Consider the following 17538-nt stretch of genomic DNA (forward strand, 5'->3'; position numbering starts at 1 on the left):
TACAAGATTATACAGAGCTCCAGTACCCCATGATTTATCAGCAAATTGTGCCGATATATATAGAGAGAGTCTATTTATATATATATATATATATATTTTTTTTCTAGATTTATATTTATATTCTTATATATATATATTTTTTTTTCTCTATTTAGAGAAACAATTAAAAACTAAATATGATATTAAAAATGAACCTATGTTATGATAAAATGAGCAGATATAATTTCCCCGTTTTATCGCCCATGTTCCCTAAAACAAGATCGCTTTTAAAAAAAAAAAAAAAAAAAAAAAAAAAGTCTTGCATAAAAACAGTTAAGGTTGTATGTCTTTTTTTTTTCTATCTTTCTGTTATTACATGTGACAAATGACATGCAAATTTAGTTAAGGAACATTAATGCATGTTGGTGTGCAAAAAAAAAGATTTTGAGACAAAGAAGAAAAAAACAACAACGACAACAGCATGGAAACCAATAAAAAAGAAAAAAAGAAAAGAAAAAAGTAAGTAGGAGCGAGGAGTCAGGCCATGGTCCAACACCCGCTTTACTCAGAGTTTCCAGTGGAGTTTTTCCCTTTGGTGGCTGTCAGAATTTGAGGAGCGAGACTTTTCCTGCTGGTGTCCATCCCAGGCTGCTGTGCACCTGTTTGTATGGGTGTGTGTTAGAAAGTTACGATTCTCATCCCAACAGTCCAATGGGCTCAGGACTCCATCACCACATCCGTTTTCATGATCTTTTAGAAACAGGTTTCTACAAAAGAAGTCTTTTTTTTTTGTTTTAGAGAAAAAAAAAACAAGCAGACAAAAAACTGACACGGGATAAAGCCATTAAAATAGATTGTGCATGTAGTGTACACAGAATGGTTCAATTGTCTTTACCAATTAAAAAAAAAAAAAAAAAAAAATAGTAGTATAAATATATCTTCCTTATATTTGCAGTCATGCTAGTCTGGCCAGCCTGGCTCACCACATTTCATCAACACCACATCAGTCGTTACTTTTTTTTTTCCTCGTCACAGAAATGTATATTCATTTGTTGTTTTTTTTTTAAGAAAATGCATATCTGTGACCTGTAATCAGAATTCATCATCTTGATACAAAAATGATTTTATTTTTTTTCCCTTTCCCATTTTGAAAAGGTGGGTTAAATGAGGGGTTCGGAGGGCAGCGGGTGTTGAATCTGCTGCGGTTGCATTGGTGGAGGAAGCTGTAGAGCCAGCAGTGACTCCACCATGCCGTGTCCGGTGTGTCCCATGTGCCCGGCGTGTGGAGGCGACGTCCCGGCGCCGCCGCAATGCGCCGTGATTTCGCCGCCGTAGAAGAAGTAGTTGCACTGCTGGATGAAGTTTTCTATGACCGACTGGTTGAGTTTGGTGGTGGACAGCGTGTCCTTGTTCTCGAAATCGGGCCTCATGAGCGTCGGCCAGAAGCAGATGGACAGATTGTCTGCTGTCATCAGCGTCGTCTTGCTCTGCTGGCTCACCCTAAGAGATGCAAAGTGACACGGTTTCCTCAGCATAGGTGAAAATATGAACTGCATGTAATGCTGCAAAATGAGTCGACTGAATAAAGCTTTGATCCGGTATTTGGAACGTCATATTCATTTTAGTAATAATATCAGTTCATTTAGGCAAAAACAGGAAAAGTCTTGGTAAATAGATTTAATATTTTTCATTCTTGAGCCTTTAACTGCAAAAGTCAGCTTAAGAATTTTCATATTATATAATCAATCCACAGACACTGAAAAATTTTCTTTTTTTTTAAAGAAATTCACAAGGAGGAAATATTTTATGAGAAATGTAGATGTTTTTGGGTTAATGTTAGAGATGCACAATTCAATCAATGGACTAAAAATAAATTCTGGTGTCAAATATTTATACTGAAACAGTTTTGCTTTGCTTGAATATTTAAATTTCGATCATTGAAAGGTGAAGAGCGGTTACAGCAGTCATTGTGTTACTGTAGTTAAAGTTTTCTGTCTGTCTGTCTACTTTAAACACGACTGTAGTTGAGCATTTCATCTGATAATCCATTACACTGTGGAGCAGAAATTCAGAGGTAACTGGACGATGAAGCGCCATCCTTATCCACGATCAGAGCAAATTAAACAGTCTGTCAGCAAATATAGAAGCTGTAAACAGCCATTAAAAAAATCGTTAACGCTTCTTTGACAGAGGAATAAACCATTACCACAGAGCTTGTGTGTGATAAAAAGGCAACAGTGTAAAGCTGGTATTGAAAAAGGCCTGCTAGTCAGAGTGCTAGTCGTCACTATTCAAAATGTAATTAAAAAACTTTTCAGAGGGAAAAAAAAAATATCAAAGTTTCTGTTTTTTATAGGTCTTCTGCTTTAGATTTATTCAAGTCACCAAACTGCTTTCATTATGTGGCCAAGCTAGACGCTGGAGTCGTAAGATAAACGCTCAGTACGTTAATAAAAAAGGTTTTATGAATAGTAATACTTATTTAAAAAAGGATTAACTTTTATCTTTAAGCAGGTGAGCAGTGAATTAGACACGCAAAGCTAATTAACAGCATAAAATGCTGGCCAACCTACAGCAGGGTGCATACAACGTACAAGCTGAAAAAACTAAAACTCTGTGTGTGTGTGTCTGAGTGTGTGTGCATGCGTGTGTATGTGAGCTTGTGTGTGTTTGTGTATGTCTGAGTGTGAGAGTGTGTGTGCGCGTGTGTGTATGTCCGAGTGTGATAGTGTGCGCGTGTGTGTGTGTGTATGTCTGAGTGAGAGTTTGCGCATATGTGTGTGTATGTCTGAGTGAGAGTTTGCGCATGTGTGTGTGTATGTCTGAGTGTGTGTATGTCTGAGTGTGAGTGTGCGCATGTGTGTGTGTGTATGTCTGAGTGTGAGTGTGCGCATGTGTGTGTGTGTGTATGTCTGAGTGTGAGTGTGCGCGTGTGTGTGTGTGTGTGTTTTTGAGACCAAATATCCACACAAGGGCAAGAATATCAGTTGAGAATATCAAGTTTCCTACATGTTGACAGGTTAAGGGTAATAACAATGTTGATGGAAGTTCCTCACAAGTATCCTCAATTAAGTGTGTGTTTGTTCCTTAACTGACCACAACCACCAACCTGAAAAACAGAAGGTTTTTACCTGTTCAGGTGAGTGATCAGATATTTGAAAACTTCATAGTTCACAGGTGGAAATTTCCGCACAATGTCCTTCAGCACTTGCAGTCTTTCAGTATGGTCCATAATTTCTGCAAGGAGGGAAGCACATGTAACATGCATCAGACTGACAGGGGCCTTGAGATCATTTATTCGCAAGGAATTGTGTTCTGAAATATCCCTTCTGAAATATCCCTTCTATCCACTGGTGTTTAATAACGTCTCTGAAGCGCTCGATCGGGTCTTCGTGCTGAGGCCTGCGTGAGACTCGTCCCAACACATCTGCGAGGTCTGACACTGACGTCACCCAGTAAAAATGTTTGCTCTGAGCACACTGCACAATGGCTGAGTGAGAAGAGAGGACTGGAAATCTGGCAGTGGCTCAAGCAATAAGAGGGTAAAACGAAAGGGAGAGAAAAAGAGAGAGAGAGAGAGGGAGAGAGAGAGCGCAATGCAGCATGGAGACATTATCCTACTGCTGAGTGCCTACAGAGGAATCAAGAACACGTCATAGCAGACTCCAGATTGGATCCCCCACGGCTTGGGGCAAAAAAAAAAAAAAACCCTACAGCATCAACGTGAATAAATGCATTTAAAATTCTAATCAGCAGCCTGCTTGAGGATGGGTTTAGAGAGCGATGATAGGATTTATTTCCTGCACAGATTTCTTTGTTCCAGTAAAATCAAGAGCCTAGAGATACAAAACGGGTTCTTCCCGGCTGTCTCATCATCAGAGAGACGTTTGCATTTATTTATTTATTTACTCAGCAGAAGCTTTAAGTCAAAATGGCCTATAATTGAGCTGGAGGTAGAGAAGGGTTAAAAGCCTTGCTCGAGGACCTGCCAGTGACAGCTTAGTGAAAACCAGGATTTAAACTCATCACCTTCCTGTAAAAGCGAGCTGTGACGTCGCAGGAAACAAGCTGTGACGAGCTGCGACGACGACACAGGAAACAAGCAAACACAGACGATTCAGATCTCCTCTTGTCTTATCGACACTATGCTGAGATTGCAGCGCTAAACATATTCGGTGACAAAATGGACAGCCATGGAAAGCTCCACTGATATTTGTTTTCTTCTTGATCACAGAGATGAACCTCTGTTCCTCAGATGAAACAGGCAGCATTTGGTCCTTTGCTTTTGCCTCGTATTATGAGTCACGTGACTAGCCGCATGACATCAGCATGACGGATGGCGTAATAATGAGTCGTTACACGTCCGCAGCTGTGTACTATAGTGTCTAAGTGTGTGTTTAAGATCTTGGGAATGAACAGAAGAGTGATTTTAGAGTTAGAAGTCTATATAGTGTAAGGCAGCAGAAACAGGACACCAGTTTAAACACAGACGAGTGAGCGTGTCTAAAACACATCATTATCTGCCGTTACGTAAAGTGGAATTAGCAAAAGTGACTGCATTAAATACACCCATACCAAGTACCTGTTAGATTTACTGGGTGATTAACAACCTATTTGAGCCTCATTTATATGCAAAAGTGGCTCTGGACTGGATGTACACTTACAGTTACAGTTTGTACTAATAGAGTCACAATTCAGGGAATGTTATTAATCCAGAGAGAATTTGGACGACTCTGTTGTGATGATGTGATCACAGACCTACTAGGTCTAACGTACCTGCCGCTAAACCTGAATAACTGAAGATGATTTTGTTTATTCTTGAGATTAATACAAATCTTGTGAAATGTGAAAATTATCCAAATATTTACTTTAAGTGGATGGAATAATCTTTTTTTTTTCCTCCTTTCACAATCAAAGTAATGGGTTATTAGAACTCGCTATTGACTGAGACACTACAACACAAACATATTTTCCTTCATTTCTGTTTTTTTGAGAGTATTTCCACCAATCCCGTGCCATCCCGGCAGCTGGTGTGAGTCTGGGTTTTATAGTTAAGCCACGTTTATAAGGAAGAAGCTTGTAAATAGTTTAATATTCCGGCGCGGCCTTGAAAACGTGTGGTGGATGAGAGCGAGTGCTGGGCGGGAAAGAGTAGTAAACCCTGTGAGAAACAGGTTACCATGGCAACCCAGCTGTAAACAGCATCACACACGGGGGCGGGAGGCAGGGCAATACAATCGGTTATCATGGCTTTTATTTATTTTTTATGCAGAAGGATATCATTAGTTATTTTTATATCTCAGCCAGCTCTAGTGGACTGTATAAAAAGTAGGGAAGAAATTCACAGCGTTTCCCAGTAGCTCATTCTTTGATCCTGCAGACTTCTCCACAAACGGTGTATGGTTTTCTTTTGTTTTTTTTTAACCAAGCCATCTGAGACTGCTAACGATCTCGTATCTCTGACAGAGGAATGTCTTCAGAAGAAAAATACTCACTGGCGGCTTCGACAAGCTCTGGATGGAGACTGTAGGGGATGAGAGGGTCTGGTAGATCCGCGAAAAATGCTTTCAGTGCTCCGGCTACGGCGTTAACGGCGATATCCATGGCCAAGAAATCCACACTGTGGTCTATAAAGAGAAACAACAAAGATGTTTGAGTGAGGATGGCGAAGCAAGGTCAAACCTACGGCTTAATATCTCTGTTAGATGTTTAAGCAGTGGGGCACAAAGACTGAACGAGTAAATCGAGAGCAGAAATAAACTGTTTGAGGGGCATTATTTGCCCTCAGGTGTTGATTTTCAGGGACATTTGTTTGAATTGCTTTTTATATTTTTCATGGTCAGCAAATGACGTGTGTGTGTGTGTGTGTGTGTGTGTGTGGAATGACTACATATCATGAGCTGAAAGACTTTTTTTTGGCAGATCACAAATGGCTTTTGTGTGCACGATCAGGGCTTGTGCAGAAAATGGGGTCATAAAAACACACATTCCTCGAGGTGAGATGATAATTTTTTTTTTTTTTTTTTAAAGTTTACATTTCACAAACTCGTAGCTGTCCTTAGAGCTTTACGCCATCCAACACTGTCCTCCTGTCTCAACTTGTGACCACAGACCAAACAACTGGATTCTTATGAATTGAGAATTTTGTCTGGAAGAGCAAATCGAGAGGAAAAACGTGCACCAGTATAAACCTTGCTCTTCCCTGTCAATCACAGTGACACTAATCAATGACTGGAAAGTTATGAGCTCAAATCCCAGGAGCACCAATCTGCCACAGCAGGGCCCTTGAGCAAGGCCCTTCGCCCTTAACTGCTTAGTTGTGTGAATAATAAAAGCCAATGTAAGTTACTCTGGGTAATGGGGTCTTCCAAATGCCATAAACGTGAATGTATGTAAATGAAAGAGGGCAGACAGAGCGTTCCTCTGTGATAGCACTTATCTCTGACTGTTACAGTGCCTTATGATGCAGCAGGAGCAGCAGATTGATATATAAAAAAAATAATGGTCTTTGTGTAACTTGGAGGAAGCACAAGTTAACCTGTTGTGTGGTTATTGTACAGCTGGATGGTGGGTGGGGATTAGCAAATGCCCAAACTGTCAAGTAAATGCAAGCGGAAGAATATAGTAAGAAAAAAAAAACACAACACTGAAATGGTCCCTGTCATACATTAACATAATTACTCTCATCTTATTATCTACTGAGGTCTCTCTCATGTGTGTTTGACTAACAGGCCATTAGATGAATAAAAAAGCTTTGCTTTTCTGTCTGGTGAAGTCATTAGGCCAGTAGAGCGGTGAGGGATGAGAGAAACGATTTTGCTACAGAAATGAAAGAAGATGGAAGCTGACATCTTAAAGAGAGATTAATTATTAACCAGCTTACCAACACTGTGTTTCTCAGCAATCACACAATTATTTCAGATTTGTGCAAATGACTATTATCTGGCAGCACAGTTCCTGATTAAGTACCTTGGTCAAACTGTTTCTGAATGTTGTCCTGATCGGTTTTGTTGCCACTCACACGATACAGGCCTTCTGTGGTGAGCCCTGGAAAAGAAGGAAACAAACAAACAAATGAAGGAAATTTCCAATGGAACAAACCTGTTAGTAGTTAAAGCGTTTTAACAGGGAAGAGAAAGTACCACATGAAGAAAGCAGCACAGTGATTACTCGTAAGGACGATGCAAATGATGAAACATTGTGAATGGGAATGCAAAAGGAACATGACAGTAAAAGTTGCATGAGCTGAAATCAGGCTAGGTTTTAATTGTCTATTTGTAGCCCGTGTGTCATTGAAGGCACAACAACGTTGACTGTTCCAGCCTCCTTTTAAAACCTGTCCTACATAGTGAGGCCCAATTTAGCTCCATATCAGTGGTATACAGGAGGTCAGATGGTTAGTTGTATAATTTATCATGTCGTAGACCTGTTCCATTTCTGGCCAGACTGAGCTTCTCTATTGTTATATAGAACAGTGGAATATTTCCTGTACATGATCATTAGTGACAAAAGTTTCAAAAAAGATATAAATGTTTCATTCATTTTGTATCAATCCTTGTTGTTATTTGTTCTTTCAGCTCCTCCCTGTTCAAGGTCGCCACAGCGGATCATCTGGTCCGCATATTTGCTTTGGCACAGGTTTTACACCGGATGCCTTTCCTGACGCAACCCTCCCATTTTATCCGAGTACTGAGAATTAATCCCTCAGTGTCTGGATTAGAATCAAACCCAGGCCATGGCAACGAGAGCGCAAGATCCTGCTGCTGGACCACCAGGGGACACTTTGTATAAATCCTAAGAAAATGACAGTATAATATTTCACCCACTGCCCTGTCAGGATGTAGAGCGTAAACAGTCACTGATTGCACATATTCCTCTTGTTAAGTCTTTGTATTACATTCATTAATTACAACAATGAAACCTATTCACTCGGATCCACATTTCCACATAGGTCAAGGCTGATCTAATCAATCCGCATCTCTGGTGTTACATACAATTACTCAAATATCCTGATTGGCATTGTTCAGAGATGTCTAGAGAAAGGTGCAGTCACTTGGTTATATCCAGCAAACTGTAAAACTGAACTACTGTGCATTCCTAGGATGCTCTCACATGTCAGAGCCAGTACTACATTTTAAGGTGAGGCACCACGTTGCGTATAAACAAGCAGGCCTGTTAAACGAAGGACAGAAGCAGGACGTTGAAGCAATCTGACATACTATTCTTAGTCAGGAGCTGAACAAGATGAACCACTTTCAATTACAATAGCGGTTATACAGCTTTCCTTCCTTGATCTCAGACATTTGAGTGAAGTATTGCTCATGGCGTCATGTGGGCTAGATTGAATTTGGCAATTATCTATTGTCATGCGTTCTGCATTGTAGATAACCAGTGACTCGAATCAACTCGGGTTCTATCACAGCCAAGCAATCGTTACCCTTAAAAAGATAAGTGAGAGAGCAGCTAATCAATATCCCTCTACAAGATTTAATCGATTTAATCAAGATTTAATAATAAATAAATAAACAAACAAACAAACAAATAAATAAAAGGGAATCAAATAACTATATTGGAAAATGTACGAATTATTATGTAGACTGATTAATGAACTGCTGAAAATATTATTTTTCTGTTACATGTCATTTGACGCTGAAGAGCGGATTTATAAAATCATAAAACCAAAGCTGTTCAAGCTTAGAGAACTACTCAATTTGTGCTTGACAACCAGATCAAGAATACCATCTAAAACAACTCCATGTTCTTAAACTACAAACACAGATGAAGTAACTTTATAGTTGTGTTGGTTGAGACTCAGTGAACAAATTCTGTTGCTTAGACAGAAACTCACAACCCGAAGGTTAATTTAAGTCAATGTGGAAACTGTCCCTGTGTGGGTGGGTGGGTGTGTGTGTGGCGAGTTGCTGATGCATATTAAATACGTGCTTAGATACCAATTAAACTCAAGACCACACGGTCGAGGATGACTCGAGGCGTGGGTCCGAAATTGTGTACTGTGATGATACCGACTGCAATGGATTCGGTACCTACCATAATTTATCCAAATACGAGTTAATTCCAGATGACCAGGCATCTTATATGACTAGCTGAGTAAATGTCAGGACTAAAGTTAATGTATTGGTTAAACCCAGAATACTGCATTGATCAGAGTATTAGAACCACATGCCCAGGAGCATCACATGGTCTAAATCCCTCAGGACTGCAGCATTAACTAAACCTGGTGTGTGCAGCAGTCTGGTTGAATGTCTGCAGCGTATACAAAGTTTCACTCAGGCTTTGTCAGCAGCATGTATTTTGCTGTGTTTAAGCTTTTTTTGGCACTGCTACTGTTCACCATTGTTTGGCTGCGGAAGTGCTGTGGCTTGACTGACGGGCGACCTTGCCGTTTTCATCACACTTTATATTCACTCCCTGCAGCAAAGTGTACACGTGTTCAGTGGCCTTGCTTCTACAGACCGAGTTGCCTCCAGGGCTGTCATGGTAGGTGCAATACCAACACACCGAGGATGATGAGAAATTGTTTGGTAAGGTTACTGAGGTTTAGATACGGGGAGGAGAAGGATAGGGGTGGTTTTTGCTTGGGGATGAGCTAGAGTTGTAATGGATCACCTAACTTAGTGTCACACCTTGCTGTTAGCTGAGCAAAGCTAAAGCCAGCCAAAAGACACTCTATATCCTGGGTATCCTGTGTTCTCCAAGTACAGGCTTCTGAGCTTGTGTACAATATACTGTAGCATCTTGCCCCTTAGCAATCACCGACTGAGGAGAGTAGCGCTTGTAGGTTTGGAGGGGTGCAGAGTAGTTGAGTTTAGGACTAAAGAGTAACGTATTACGAGATTGAGATACCCACAATTGGGTTGTGTCAACCTGAAAGCTGCAGACACCTCGTTTTCCGAAAGTTTGTTTTCTCTGAAATTTTGATAGATGGAATCTACTGGTGAATTCCTGATACTATCGTCAGGTCTCCCGAGTGAAAGTGTATTTCTGAGAATGTTATTCGGTTCTTTAATTATTGCTTTCTATTATGACATTTTTTCAAACAGAAAAAAAAAATTAACAGTGGGTTTTGTGTACAGTGGTTGTTTAAGGCTTGATGTTTTGTGCACGCCGAGATTCTTGTCTGCTCACCACAGTTGAAAGGGATCGAGTTGCATTTATATTTATGGCATTTGGCAGACGCCCTTATCCAGAGCGATGCTTTGAAGTCTTTATCAATGAATACTTTAACAATGGTTCACTAGCTTACAGATAACATCAGTCTAAATCTCTGTTGTTTTTTTTTTTGCTTTTTTAAAAAATACACACAAAACAAACAGGGAAAATAAGTGCTAGTTTAAATGTTTCAGGAAGAGGTCGGTCTTCACCCATCGTTTGAAGATAACCAGTGACTCAGCTGTTCGGACATCTAGGGGAAGTTCATTCCACCACCTCCACGACAGAAAAGAGTCTTGATGCATAGCTACCTCTTACCCTGAGAGATGGTGAGACCAGTTGAGCAGTGCGAGGGGTGACAGTCTGAACATGCAGCTCACAACAATATAGAGTTACTACAGACTTCCTGTCAGCTTAGATCAGAATGGTCATTCTCCTCTGATATCTCTCATCAACGAGGTGTTTCTGCCGCCAGATCCTCCGCTCACAGGATATTTTAGTTTTCCAAACCAAACTTGTGTAAACTCTAGAGACTGTTGTGTGAGAGAAACAGCAACCCATTTGGTACCAACATCCATGCCATGGTTAAAGTTATAGATCAGACTTTTCCTTTCATTCTGATGTTTGATGTGAATGTTAACTGAAGCTCTTGATCTGTACCTGCATGATTTTATGCACTGTGCTTTGGCCACACGATTGGCTGATTAGATAACTGCGTTTATCTGCAGCTGTCCCTGCTGACTTGAGAGTTATTAACTGCAGCAAATATCATCTTTAGACCAATCAGAATCAAGAATCCTTTGGTATAAAAGCTCTTTTTGAGTGTAAAATACATCTTATTGCTCACTTACAGTTTAAACTGCTGCAATTTTTGAGTAGACCAGAACTTACAAAACTGCTCATGTTCCATTGCTTTGTTAGTTATTGCAGTATTTGATGCCCATTTAATCTCTTGTGATGAAGAACAACTAGCCCACCACAGCGCAATACATCAATACATAATCTTTATACATACGTGTTTACATACTTAGTATTTGCTTTAAGCAACCTGAAACGTATCCAAACATGAATTCTGTAAGCATCTGAACTGAGATGTGTGAACAAACATCCAGATCATTGTGTTAAGGAGTGTCACATTTAGCACCTTTACATCACCGTCGTCATGGTCGCAGTACCTGTTATGGCACGCGCGTACGCACGCACGCACGCACGCACACCCCTACCCTAACACTGCAGCTGTGCTGTGGCTTGAAATGTCTTTTGTGTTGACGATGACCTGCCAATTAAACGGCAGGATGATGTAACTCAGTCAAATGCTGAGAGGAAGGTTGAGGTCAAGCATGTCATGAAAACAGAGTGGCAGGAAGCAGTGGTGAGGGAAGTGATGTTAATTTACATGTGGCTCAGCAGGATGTTCTGCGCTCCCTCAGAGCCCTCTCATCAGACCCATCTGCAGCTCTTCACCAAAAGATTACCATCATACTTTGCCCCCGCGTACAATAAAAGCCTGTCCGTGTGCAGGAAGCAGAAGACATTACTCAAATCTATGCACATGAAGGCAGAGAAGATTGCATTGATGTGCACATGCGTGGTTTTAAATGGCCTCTACACTCTCCCTCCTTAGATACTGTTACCAGCTTAATAAAGCAGTCGGTCTATTTTATCCCCACTGTGATGCTAGAACTTAAAAGCCTTAAGCTTTTCCGAATAAGTTTTCTTAGCAGTAATGGACACTTGGTTGATGATTCAATGCAAATCACGAGACAGAGCTTCTTCTAGTGCAAAGCTTTCGATCTGAATCACAGTTCCTTACAGTGAAATCAGCGTATCATTTGTTAAGGCATTAAATCAGATTAACTCAATCTTACAGTGAATCTTAAAGCTTAACCCAGACGTTCCAAGTGGGAAGCTTGCATTGTTATTGCGAAAATGAAAAAGGTCGACATTTTTTCCTTTTCTGGGAGGTCCATCAGGCTGAATTGCAGAGAAAACTGGAAAAGGTCATCTGATTAAACACAGTAAGCGGGCACGTGAAGACGCCTAAACAGCCTGCAGTGCGCTCCAAACTGCTACAACAGAGTTACAGCAACTACATTATTACTAGAGGTGTAAAGACACAGCACAGGGTATCGTATTGTATTGTTTCATTTGATACAAGGTTCCACATTCAGCTGACTGCATAATGCAGTAGGTTACTCATCATGCTTATATTACCTGAGGAGAAAATGATTTGCTACTTAATCGAGCCCACACTCACAGTCCTGATAAAGGAGCTTGATTCAGGAGAGGTTACAGTACAGAGCACACTCCTCCTAAGCATGCGGTTTCCACAAGCCAATATGCTAACACGTTTATGTACTGGTTGATAAAAACAGCAATGGATACAGACTGTGCCAGGGAGCCTTCAGCCTGCGAGTCAGGCACGCACCGGCCCAGGCACGCACCGGCCCAGGCACGCACCGGCCCAGGCACGCACCGGCCCAGGCACGCACCGACACAGGCACGCACCGACACAGGCACGCACCGACACAGGCACGCACCGACACAGGCACGCACCGGCCCAGGCACGCACCGGCCCAGGCACGCACCGGCCCAGGCACGCACCGGCCCAGGCACGCACCGGCCCAGGCACGCACCGACACAGGCACGCACCGACACAGGCACGCACCGACACAGGCACGCACCGACACAGGCACGCACCGACACAGGCACGCACCGACACAGGCACGCACCGACACAGGCACGCACCGACACAGGCACGCACCGACACAGGCACGCACCGACACAGGCACGCACCGACACAGGCACGCACCGACACAGGCACGCACCGACACAGGCACGCACCGACACCGGCACGCACCGACACCGGCACGCACCGACACCGGCACGCACCGACACCGGCACGCACCGACACCGGCACACACCGACACCGGCACACACCGACACAGGCACACACCGACACAGGCACACACCGACACAGGCACGCACCGACACAGGCACGCACCGACACAGGCACTCCCTTTTGCATTCAGGCATCCGATTTAAATCGGGACTAAAGAAACTTCACGATCCAAAAAGACATCCAAGGCTTCAATGAGCTGCATGAGTCTGACAGCACAACCCAGTAACAGCAGACTGGGAAAAGCTCCATGCTTCAGGAACGTCACACCAGTCATGAATCCTTAGTCATTGTGAACAAGTAAACTGAATCCGGGGTTATCTTATGACATGCCTCTTATCTTTAGCTAAAGATAATAATTAATCTTGGCTATTCATAATCTGATGCATCACACTGTACATTCCTAAACCCTTGCTTAATTTTCTTATTTGCACAACTGCACCAGCAACAACCATGACTGGATAAATAGAGGTTTTTCTCACACTTCACATCAGTGGTAAAAAGCATAGGTGTGTTGTTCTGCATCCATAGACTTCACAGCTTTGGCCTTTTTTAGTTTACCAGCTTCTTGTTGATATCAAACTTCCACAAATTTTTCACAAAATTCGACGCTCGCTACGGCACGCACTTCCGTGATGTTTAGTGTTTTGCCGGTTGATGCTACCAGGCTGTTTTTGCGTTGCTACATTCTAGTTTCCAGGTGATCTAGTGACCTGCTATATCGGTTTCTGATTGAGTTTCTGTTGCAACACATCTAACCGTACCACTAAAAACCCCACATTGTTTCACACCGTACATGTTTAGCGCCGCAATGCAGAGATAGCAATGTTTTTGCTTTAGACCAGGGTTTCATAACCCCAGATAAAAAGCTGTGCTAGCCCCGGTACTAAATTACAAGTGTAAAAACGTTGCTCTATCAGGGGTTAAGCAATGGGGCAGTGGTGGCTCAAGTGTTTAAGGCTTTGGGCTGTTTATCAGATGGTCTAGGGTTCAAGCCTCAACACTGCCAGGCTGCCACTGTTGGGCAATTGAGCAAGGTCCTTAACCCTCCCTACTACAGTGGTGCTGTATCATAGCTGCCCTTGTGCAGAACTCCACTGTGCTGTAATGTATATGTGGCGATAATAAATGCTTCTATTCCCCTGAATTTCATTTCATATTCAGTGAATTCTGCACTGAATAAGTACTGTATGGAGACACAACCGCATCATACTGAAATGGACTGGCATGTATTGTTACACCCCTAATTATTACTCGAGTAAGCTTTCTGTCGAATCGCAGCAGCGACACAAATCTCGAACGTGACACATCACAGGCTCTTCCGCACACCGTGTCAGTACGAGCGGAATGCTCTCAAAGCTTTTTAATAGAAATCGCTACGACACTCGTTTCTGTCAGGACGGAGCATCCAGGCTTCAGACCAACAGCCGTTTCTGTAAATGGTGCTGTGCTTGTTTGTGCAGGATCGCACTGCGCTGAGATAAAGGTCACATGAAGAGCGTAACCTTTTATAACTAGGTCTGCTACCCATGTGGCCGTGGCTCCTTGACGTGGAGGATATGCATACATAAAAACCCAAGGAAATGCTACTTGAGCTTGTACATGAGAGCAAAGTGCAGATAATTCAATACAGTGATCATCGCCATAGCAGCTTCAGGAGCTATTCGGTAAAATATAAATATTCAATAAAATTCAGCTTATAAAAACCTGAACATCTCTGACACATGCTTAATTTCACATGTTGCATGTGAGGTTTTGTCCATGATGTTACATTTTTAACATGTAACATTCCTTATAGCATTGTTTTCCTACGTACATGTTGTCCATACTCTCCATAAACGTCCATAACATCCACATGTAATAAAGAATTACAACCGATAGACTGGACCAACCTTGATACTACAAGCACTACATAAATTCTCCCTGTTATATACACACACACAATCACACTAGCGTCACAAATTTAAAAACATTCCTGAAACAATAACCAATGCCAGGAACATGGTATGCAACAAGTCTGGATCTTTCCCCCTCACGTAGCTTATGTATTACACAGTATGGATCATAAGCAGGATTGCACACTTTTATCGAAATCTAAACATAACTAGCGCCAAGTACATCACAGCTTTGTGAGACGATCGTGTGGTGCCAAAAGCTGCAAACGACACCCGCGAGAAAGGCCTGTTCACCTCGTCTGAGCAAGACACAAGTATACTGGAGGAAGCATCTGGAACCACTCACACACATGTACTGTAGAGAGTACTGTAACATTTCCCCTGACCGAGTGTTTCTTCATCTCTAACGCAGCAGTTTAAAATGCAGGGAGGAGGATGCAGCAGAGTTTGTACACACTTCAGAGAATGTACAATGTGCAAGAGTACCGTACACCATCTTTCACGAGTAACTAATGAAGTAATTAAATCCCGAATTCAAAAATGTCCGGTTCAGCCAAACCGATGCTTCTGGAAATGAGGCATTCATCATTTTGTTGAGGAAATGCATCACAAGCCAACAAACCATTTATCACACATCACAGACAATGGCGTATGAAGAAAAAACTAGATTTATGTGCATGCATTATTTTTTGTTTTTATAATGCATTTTTTTAATGCTTTATTTATCAAGTTGCAACAAAAAACACGGCTGTGATTATACAAAAACTGCCTCTACAAGCAGAATATCTCCACCCACTAAAAATTCAGCTTTCGATCAAATGTTCTGAAGTGATATTAGTACAGAAAGCTTAAAAAAAAAAAAAAACACAGCCTGACTGTAATGGTATGGGCAGGTATGCTGGAGATAAAAAAAGAAGAAAAAAAAACAAGCAGCTGGTTGAAGGTTACGGTTGTGTAAGAGAGTGCTATCACATCTGCAGAGACTATCATCACAGATCAGATAATAATAATATTAATAATAGTGACATGCTTATCGTGTTCCAGAACCTAAATTCCACTCACAGGATCTCACCGTTATCAGATGTTTAGAGAAGACGATATGTTTGTTATTTTCAAGAAGACGTTATGCGTTACCTTTTCAAATAACATAAATTACTGGAGGGTAGTTTCAGTTGTAAAGCTCGTACGGTGCGTGATTAATAATAAGCTGGAGATTTATAGGAGGACATGTTTATTTTGTGTTTTCGGATGGAATCTCCGGTATCAGCCGTCGACTAGTTTTCCTCCGGTCTTTAAGCACAGTTGTCGTCAGTGACTCAGTCAGGCTGACAAGCGGTGTTGTGTGTTTTGACACTTACTTTGAGTGTCTAATGTAAGTACCAGGAACAAAACTGTTTCACAGACGGTCTACATCGTTAACTTAATCACGAGTGGATAAAAGTTATGACGTGTGGTTCTTTAATAAAGGACGTAAAAACTGGCAAGATGCTGTAGAGAATTATTAAATAGAACACTTTGGGACATGCAAAATGGAATTAGTGTCAAATATTCAGGGTTGTAATAAACCTCTGTTCCGTACCAGTGCTGATTTTCAACTAACAGCACTTTCGGTCATGTTTTATTCCTTACTTATTTTATACATGAAATAATGGGAAAGCTCTTACATGTTAATGTGAAGTGACAGATTTAGCTTCCTAGGCTTCAAGTCACAAAACTACAAAGTGTGCTGATGTGCAAAGACAGCAAACAGCGTCCAAGCAAAATGGCCCGTGCTCCCTGGGTGGGAGGGACGACCTGCTCTAAGGCTTTTCACACTTATGGTAGTTAATCCTTGGTGATTGTAAACTCCAGGTAATGGGAATCCTTGGTTATCTCGTGTCACGTTTCGCTTTGTGTCACCACTTAATCCTGGCTATTAATAATCTGACAGTTCACACTGTACAGCACTAACCTTCTTATTTTCATATTTGTGCTGTCAACAACTATGACTGGATAAAAAAAAAAAAAAAAAAAGTGCAATGTTTAAACAGCAGCTTGTCTCACACTTGGTGTGTTACACTGCCCTGTGATGCAGCAGGAGCAGCAGTTCACGAAGATCACATCTCTTAAAGGAAGCAGCTCTTAAGGCTTCTTGGTAGCTGTTGAATCATTCTGCACTGCTATCGGTTTTGAAATAACACTTGTATTTTTCTGAGTCAAACCAATCCATGAAGTATATAATTAGAGCTTAACAGCTTTACTCTGTTCTCAGAAGCATCAAGAGTAAAAGCACAGGTGCATTATGATAAAGGAGGACAGTCCACATGGTGATGGGTATGTTTTATACAGCAACCACAAATCAGCAATAACAACAAAAAAAAAAAAGAAAGAAAAAAACTACAATAAATTCACGAATGAAAAGAAAACACCTCCTAGACTGCCATCCATCCATGTTCTTAGTACTACAAAAAAAAAAAAAAAAAAAAAAAACACACACACAAAAGTTGTATAAAATGATCTCTGTGCGAAATCACTGCACAGATACTGACAGATCAGCATGACTACATAGCAATGAAAATGTATGTAGTATGCATCTTGGATGTCGAGATGCTTTTT

At 41.5% G+C, this 17538-nt stretch overlaps 1 protein-coding gene across 1 annotated transcript in view; it reads right to left on the reverse strand.

Moving 5' to 3' along the window:
* Nucleotides 1-281: 281 nt before the first annotated feature.
* The window catches only part of arhgap5 (Rho GTPase activating protein 5), a 32743-nt gene continuing 15486 nt past the window's right edge, over nt 282-17538 (reverse strand). The window contains exons 4-7 of the mRNA XM_060880124.1: nt 6949-7026; nt 5475-5606; nt 3111-3216; nt 282-1479 (exon numbers count right to left, since the gene is read on the reverse strand). Coding sequence (XP_060736107.1) covers nt 1140-1479; nt 3111-3216; nt 5475-5606; nt 6949-7026 — 656 coding nt within the window. The 3' untranslated portion in view covers nt 282-1139. The remainder of the gene's footprint in view (nt 1480-3110; nt 3217-5474; nt 5607-6948; nt 7027-17538) is intronic.

This window comes from Tachysurus vachellii, chromosome 10 (genome assembly GCF_030014155.1).
Source record: "Tachysurus vachellii isolate PV-2020 chromosome 10, HZAU_Pvac_v1, whole genome shotgun sequence".
Classification (NCBI taxonomy): domain Eukaryota; kingdom Metazoa; phylum Chordata; class Actinopteri; order Siluriformes; family Bagridae; genus Tachysurus; species Tachysurus vachellii.